This window comes from Ochotona princeps, chromosome 12 (assembly GCF_030435755.1).
Source record: "Ochotona princeps isolate mOchPri1 chromosome 12, mOchPri1.hap1, whole genome shotgun sequence".
NCBI lineage: Eukaryota > Metazoa > Chordata > Mammalia > Lagomorpha > Ochotonidae > Ochotona > Ochotona princeps.
In genome coordinates, this window is record NC_080843.1 from 36,055,811 (window position 1) to 36,064,112 (window position 8,302).

Consider the following 8,302-nt stretch of genomic DNA (forward strand, 5'->3'; position numbering starts at 1 on the left):
GGTGCATGGGATAGCTTAAGAGGGTCCATAGCAAGGGTAAGCTCTGGGAAGTGTGTCATTGCCTTCCAATGACCTCATACTCCACCATAACACTAACAATAACAAGAAGCATCTTAGGACAAAATAATGAGAAAATCAGGCAAATTTTAGGGAAATGTGCCATACTGAAATGTGACTTCCAACAGGCCAGTGCAATGGCTTAGCAAGTGGTGCTGGCATCCCATATGGGCTCTGGTTAGTGTCACAGATGATCCACTTCTGATCCAGCTCCCTGCATATGGTCTGCAAAATCAGTAGAGGATGGTCCAAGTCCTTAGATCCCTGGAAGACCTGGAAGAAGCTCCTGGCTTCCAGCTTCAGAGCATTTGCAGCCATTTGGTGAGTGAACTAGTGGATGGAAGACCTCTCTGTCTTTTCTTCTCTCTCTGCCTTCCAAATAAAAATATTTTTAAAGAGAGAGAAATTTTGCTTCTCTGACTGCTGTTTTCTTGCCATTTCTACCAACTATGTTAATTATCTATGAATGTGTGAGTTACTGTATCCTTGACATTTAAAATCCTTCTAATTATATACATGAGCTTTAATAAGAACACTTTGTTTTTAGTTCTTTATATAGTAAAGAACAAGAATGGAATTTTAAGAAGGAGAACACTGACATCACTTTTGGCTCTACTACCTTGTGCATCCTTTCACAAATTATCTATGGAGCCAGCACTGTGGTATAGAGGGTTAGGCCATGGCCTGAAGTATATGGTATCCCATATGAGTGCAATGTCAAGTCTCAGCTGTTCCACCACTGATCCATTGTGCCTGGGAACAGCATAATACGGTCCAAGTAGTTAAGGTCCTGCCCCTCATGTGAGACAACCAATGGAGTTCCAAGCTTTTGCCTTCAACCAGACCCAGCTCTGGTCATTGTGGCCATTTGGTGCAGTGAACCAATGGACAAAGTGACCTATTTCTGTCTCTGTTCTTTCTCTGTAAGTCTTTTAAGCAAATAAATAAATCTTTTTTAAAAAGAAGGAAAAACTGCTAAGTCTCATCAACTTTTGTATTTCTCATTTGCAAATTCATAATCATAATATGATTACATTTAATATTTTCACAGTGCTAATATTAAAATAGAACAAGTATTACCTAGTGAAAATGATTTATAAATGTTAAAGACCTTTCTGCCCTAAATGGAAGGATCTGGCATTTCCTAATCTTATACATGGGCACATTTTAACAATTATAAATAAGGAGCCAGTTACCTTAAGCATTAGAACTGAGATGCAAAGTTCTAGTCATACAAGTACAAGGATTTGAACTACAGGTATCTCTTACTTCTTTCAGCTTGTTTACCCAAGATGGACTATAGGAAATAACTAATGCCAAGATAAATATTTTGTTGATTGATAAAAACTTTCCAGAATATTTATGTGAGGCGGGAATTATGGCATAGCAGGTAAAACCACTGCCTGAGACACTGGCATCTCACATGGTTGCCATTTAATGTCCTTCATACTCTACCAGCTTAGAAAAGGCAGAAATAGCCCAAGTGCTTGGGTCCCTGGCACTCATATGAGAGGCCCAAATGAATCTCCTGGTTAGTAGCCATGCTTTGGCTCAGCCCTGGCTGTGGCAGCCACTTGATCAGTGAATCTTCAAATGGAAGGTCTCTCTGTGTCTGTTCCTCTCCTCCTTTTACACTATCTTTCAAAGAAATTTTTTTTGAAAAAAGACAATTATATGTCATTGTGTGTTTTTTTTTCTCTTTTCCTAGTATTCACTTTTGCAAGGCAGGCAGGCCTCTTAGTGCCTATGATCCCAAATGTTGATCACCTGCAACACTCTATTTTATGTTCTTCCTTCACCCCTCGCTGTGGTTGTCTGATGTTCTTATGGGTCCTCCGCTTCTTCATTCTAATAATCCATTTTCCTCATCCCATTCTTCAAGACCTAGATCCACATCCAACATAAACACGCATACTATCAAAATTCCAAACACATTAAGAACATGCTTATTCCCAACAGTATGTGTGTGGGCTGGATGGTGGAGCTGGTTGGGTTGAACTAGGCTTCGGTTCCGTTGACATGTGTGAGAGCTGAATGGGATGTGAGACAGACTGGACTAGTCTGTTGCACATGCTGGCAGGCATGGGAGCCGGGGCGGGGGGGCGGGCCTGCTGGGGTTATTGTGGATCGTCCTGACTAGGGGGCAGCTCCCACTGGTTTATGTGAGGGCCTAGTGCGTGCTGAGCAGGGTCGGGCTGGACTGCAACACCCATTGGTTCCAGTAGGGGACGGGGCTGGAGGCAGAACCAACCCAGCAATCGTAACCACCAGCTGATTGGGGCAATGGACTATGCCGGGCCCTGTGCTTGCAGGTACACACAAGGGTCTGGTCTGGGCTCACCTCAGACGGGGTTTTTTTAAGGATCTTCCCAACCAAACTGCGGGGCTCAGAACCCATGGTCTACCATGGAGTGGAAGTGCCAGAGCCAAGACTCCTAAGAGGCTCAGACAGAGCAGTGGAGAGCATAACCAGCTGCACATGGAGGATATGGCAGTCTATCAGAACCTGCAAAGGATATCATGATAGAAGACAGAACAAATCAATCAACTACCCTAGCCATATGTTGGCAGTGAAAAACTGGGCAAACGGAGACTATAAGGTGGACTGTGTCAATCAGTGGATTCTGCAGCTACCTCATGCTTGGAGTGGCAAGACTGGCAGCAGTTCATAGCTGTTGGACTGTTAAAACTGATGGAGGGGGGCCCTCGGAGAATGCCCCACATGGGGGACCTGGGATGGGTGGGAGGCTGGGTGGGGCTTCTCCCTTTGTCTCCCCCTTTACCCCAGATACAGGAAAAAAACGATGTGGAGATAATGGTCTCGCCTGCTTTCCTGTAGCCCTTGAACCTTTGTGCCCTAATTAACCATGTGAAGATTGTCAAAAATAAAGAAAAAAATGAGGGGGGGCAAAAAAAAAGGAATATGCTTATCTCACTTTCCTCATTTGTCTCCTTCTAACCTTTTCAAAGGCATTCACAGTATTATTGGAGGGAGAGAAACGTGTCTTTCTAACAAATTTATCACCTGTTCATTCTTATCTCCTTCCTTTCTGGTGACCTGATCTTTGTTGGAAAGCTTCCCCAGTTGTCTTCATCCTCAAAAATTAGTATTTTCCTCTAACAGTGAAGAAACATATTTGACTCCTTCAGCTCTTTGTATCCTTTATGTTATACAGGTTGAACTTCTCAAATACTCTAGAGCTTCAACATTTACATTGTCTCCAGTTTCCTTCTTTCAGAAAGGTTAAAACAATATACCTCAAACTTAATGTGATCAAATTTCTCTTTTGTAGGAATCTATATTTTATTGCTATCATCATAACAAGTATTACTTCACCAGTATGTAATCCTAGTACTAACCATATAATATTGTGAGGACTCTAGAATATCTTAATGCTTCTTGCACAGTTGATGCTTTCTGAACAAATTATATTGAAAATTATCTGGGCTACAAGAAAAAGTAATTATACCTAAATTGATAATAAGAGCACCAGGAAGTTTAACTCTAGGAAGGATTTTTTAAAAGAATTTTTATTTTTTAGGGGCAGATACAGGAGCACAAAGCTCCTACATGCTGTCTCACTCACCCAAATACCCAATGTCTAGAATCCAGGAGTCCATCTCTCAATGGGAAGCAGCTAACCTTGTTTACAAGCCCCAGACCCCTAATGCAGACTCTCCACCCATAATGCAGGTCACAGGATATGTATGGTGGCATCTACTCGTTACCTTACAGAAAACAGCACTTAGGCTTGAGGAACAGGCCCCATTACATCATAATCAGTCTCACTTTGCCCAAAAGGATACACTGTCTACCCTCAAGATAATACAGATAAATACATATGTTAAACACTGATCACCTACCATGCCCATCACATTAAACTCATTTCCCAGCCCCCTTAAGTTTCTTTCCTACTCCTTCTTAAAAGGCTATATATACAAAACACAACATATTTACTACAATCACTACCCCCTGACTATTGAAACTGCTTTTATTCCATCTGAATGTCCTTTCACCTCTTCAGTAAATCAGGATTCTCTGTCATTGAAAGGCTGAAAAGTCTATGTACCCTGAGTAAATATTTCATGTTCTTCTCTCTGGATGAATGTAGCTCCCTACCCTGCTGATAAGAGGCTTGTCCATGCAACTTATCTAGACAGTAAGATGAGATTGCAAATTATACATGCCACTTCTGAGGAGAAGCTTTAAAAGTCATTGCAAATCTAGCATCTCTCTTCTTTCCCTCTTCCCTAAAAAAAGAAAGACTATAGACAGGGCTGCAGGAATAATAACAACATGAAACAACCCTAAGCAAGGACCCACGATTGATATGCAACCCAAGCAATGAGGCTTTGTTGTTTTTATAACCCACCATGATTCTGAGGTTGAATGTTACTGTAGTCTAACAACCTAAGCTGACTCATAAAGGTGAGCTCAAACAATATTGTCATGTGCCTACTTTTCTTGAAAGAATGACCCAAGGGATAGACTGTTGGATATATTTTGATTATTTTGGTTCAGTAAAAAGCTCTAATCACAGAATAATGCAAAAAGCACTCTGTGTTCATTTGTGGCTGGGAAGAATGTGATGGGTGCTGAATTTTATATTGGAAAACAGCTGCAAGAAAAAAGAATTCCACATGGTACTGGATGAGCCCAGAAGAGAGGCAATCACTCACTTGGGGAAAAATCCATTTAGTAACAAAAGGATGAGACAGAATCTGTGCTCCAATCTGGTGAGATGTTAAAGATACAATTCTTGTATAACAAGTGCTATTATTTCGATATGAGACAGAGAAGAAAACAAATGAGCTTTTGACATCACTACCATGTATTTAATGATCATATTATGTAAAGGGCTATCATCTATGAACTAACATGACTTACTTGCATTAGCTGCTTCACAGATCCATTGAATATGCACCCCACATAAGTCTAACATGTAACAACAAAACCAATTCTTACAAACATCCCAGAGCGGAAGTTTGAACTTGCAATAGGCAAGATTCACATAAGTACACATAAAATATATACTAAACTTCCATTTCAGAGAGGGCAAGTCTGTGAGTTAAATCACACACGAACAGACACACACACAAAGCTTGCTTTCTCATCTAACATTTGGGAAAAATAAAATTATGACATCAGGAATATCAAATCTGTCCTTAAAGGAAAAAAATAGTAATCCTGGAGTTTCCCCATACCTACAACTGTAGAGGACAGGAAAGCAGCTTCATGCTTTATTGTCTTTTTTTTTTTTTTTTTTTTTGCATTATAAGGAGAAATGGGTAAATTGGAGTTCCAGTGGATGTGGCTGCTTTTGCTACTTCTATACTTTGAAATTAGTGAATAGAAATCAAAGTAGATATCTGTTTAAGCCTCTAATTTCATCCCTTACAAACTCAGTAACATGCTTTCAGAGTCATGCACCATGGCTATAAGGTTTGTCTTTGAATATGCAAAACCATTTCCATATTGCTCTGTAATACACCTGAGGAGGTAGGAAGTGTTCAAACTTGCCTCCCTTTCCAAATGCTCACCTACAGGGAAGACATTGACAATAAGAAACACAAAAGCCGCCAAAAATGAGAAACACAAAAGAGAATAGCTTTTTCTAAATCACAAAAATCTAATTAGACCTTTCGTTCTGAGTTAACATTGCTAAGAATACCACTTTATCCTATAATGTACAAAATTCCCAATTCTACAATTATGGTTAATTTTTTAGGGCAATGATGTATAGCCAATAGAAAACATAACATTGTGATGTTAAAATTCTAATTTTTTAGCTGGGAAAACAGGAGTAACAAACAACAGTAGGGGGAAGATGGGGAAATTTCAAGAATGAGAGAAACAATACAAACGTTGAAGATTCTTGCCAATCAGGAAAAGTACATATCCCCTTTGAAAATGGCGTCATCACACTTTCATCAAGTTTCTTTTTAGAGAAAAAACAAACCCCAAATAGTCATCTGATATTTTCAAAACAACCTAGAAATCTATACCTTTGCGTGAAATTGCTTATTCTTTAATGCTGCCCACTAATTTTAAAAAAGATAACAGTAAACACTGTGAAAAGCAATGAAATGTATCTATCAGACATATTGGCCTAGAAACCCAAGTTTACAATTTCGGGGATACAATTTATCCTCTCCTTTAGTAAGCTACAAATCTTCTCAGAAGATCAAAAGAAAACACTCATGAGAAAGCAATTTTTTATTTGACTTAAAATTGAATTTTAAATTGAAGGCAAAATGTACATTAATTTCAATCAATAACATGATTCCTCAAAAGTATCATCTTTATAATAAGCTGAGCTTCTGAGGTTATTCTTAAATTCAAACTAAGAACCAAATTTTCATTTATAGGACTACTTTTGGGGAATTTGATGTGGTAAGAACACTTACTAGGATTTAAGGGCCTGACTCTGTCATGTTGTTCTTTAGAACAGAAAAAGGTAGAACCTGTAGGACAACATGAAAAGAGGAAGTGAGTGATTCTCCATAATTTGAGATTTTCTGTATAGGTACTGAGTAACAAACAGATACTTGGATGTTTCTTTAGAAGTGAACCTACCTGAGGTTGGAAAAGCAAGAATATAGGATGCAGGGCAATGAACCTACTGAGATTCAATAATTTCATAGGGTCACATCTAACTTCAGTTGAATATCAACCCTGCTGTCGCTGAAATGAAGCAGTGAACAAGCCTTACAAAAATGAGTTGTGGTCAGTCCCTGCAATTAGTAGTAGTAGTAGTAGTAGTAGAAGTAGTAGTAGAAGTAAGAGTAATATTTATGGTTATAGGTAAAAACATTTTTAGCCTAATGATGGATCCCAACCAGGAGAATGAAAACAATGACAGACCTCACAGGAAAGTGAATATATCCAAATGGAGATTCAGTTACCCTCCCTCAATTCAGTTCACTTCCTGAGACTCAAAGTATAGTTCATCCTTGTTATTCTGGTTCCATTCTTTTTTTTTTTTTTTAAGATTTTTTTATTATTGGAAAGCCGGATATACAGAGAGGAGGAGAGACAGAGAGGAAGATCTTCCAACTGATGTTTCACTCCCCAAGTGAGCCGCAACGGCCGGTGCTGTGCCGATCCGAAGCTGGGAACCTGGAACCTCTTCCGGGTCTCCCACGCGGGTGCAGGGTCCCAAAGCTTTGGGCCGTCCTCTCCTGCTTTCCCAGGCCACAAGCAGGGAGCTGGATGGGAAGTGGAGCTGTCGGGATTAGAACCGGCGCCCATATGGGATCCCTGGGCTTTCAAGGCGAGGACTTTAGCTGCTAGGCCACGCCGCCGGGCCCTCTGATTCCATTCTTACAGATTTATCTACTTGCTAAATATTTGATAACTTCAGAATCAGTGCTCTCAGTGTTTTCACATTGACGTCATCTGTGAGCCTATATTTGCATGCCACTGTAAGAATTTTATTATTTTGGTTATTTTATTCATACTTTTCTTTTTTGTTGTTGTTGTTGTTGGGGACAGTGGTGCCGCACCTCCGGGTACCACTTGGCGTGGACGTTCTCGAAGGAGGCCGGGCTCACCAGGGAAAAGCAAATTAGAAAGACGTCCATCTGCGGGTAGGAGAGGGGTCGCAGCCGGCCATAGTCCTCCTGCCCCGCCGTGTCCCACAGCCCAAGGTTGACCGGCTTGCCATCCACTATCACGTTGGCCGAGTAGTTGTCAAAGACGGTGGGGATGTACTCTCCCGGGAACGCGTTGGTCGTGTAGCTGATGAGCAGGCACGTCTTGCCCACGGCGCCCTCGCCGACCACCACGCACTTGATGGCCTGCATGGGCGCGGCTGCGAGCCGAGCTGCGGAGAAATGCCCGGCGCCCCAGCGGCTATTCATACTTTTCTAAAAGCACTGACATTCTCAAAGGAAAAACTAGATTCTCTTACATAATGTAAGTCATCCATTTTCATTGTGTGCATTGCCTGTTGTAGACAAGTGAAAAAAGGTAAAAATGCTGAAAGAAATTAAAATGGAAATTTACCACTTTCCTTTGTAAGATACAATATGTTGATTTACCCTTAGATATACCCCATTGTTTTTTTTTTACTTATTATAAACAGATTTTTGAAAACACTCACGAGATTAATAGTACTTAACCTAAAATACAGAACTTATAGTTCAGATTATTTCACTTTATTGTAAAGTAAAAGTGGCATGAGACCTTCATACTATCCTACTGAACACCAGTGAAATACAAAAAGTTTTTGTTTATCACTAT

At 40.3% G+C, this 8,302-nt stretch overlaps 1 protein-coding gene across 1 annotated transcript; it reads right to left on the reverse strand.

The window, feature by feature from the left end:
* Positions 1-7,548: 7,548 nt before the first annotated feature.
* On the reverse strand, positions 7,549-7,907 carry LOC101527518 (ras-related C3 botulinum toxin substrate 1-like; the record flags this gene model as incomplete). Its single annotated transcript, XM_036493424.2, has 1 exon — positions 7,549-7,907. A coding segment is annotated over exon 1 (315 nt), but the record flags the coding sequence as incomplete, so codon positions are not given.
* Positions 7,908-8,302: the final 395 nt, after the last annotated feature.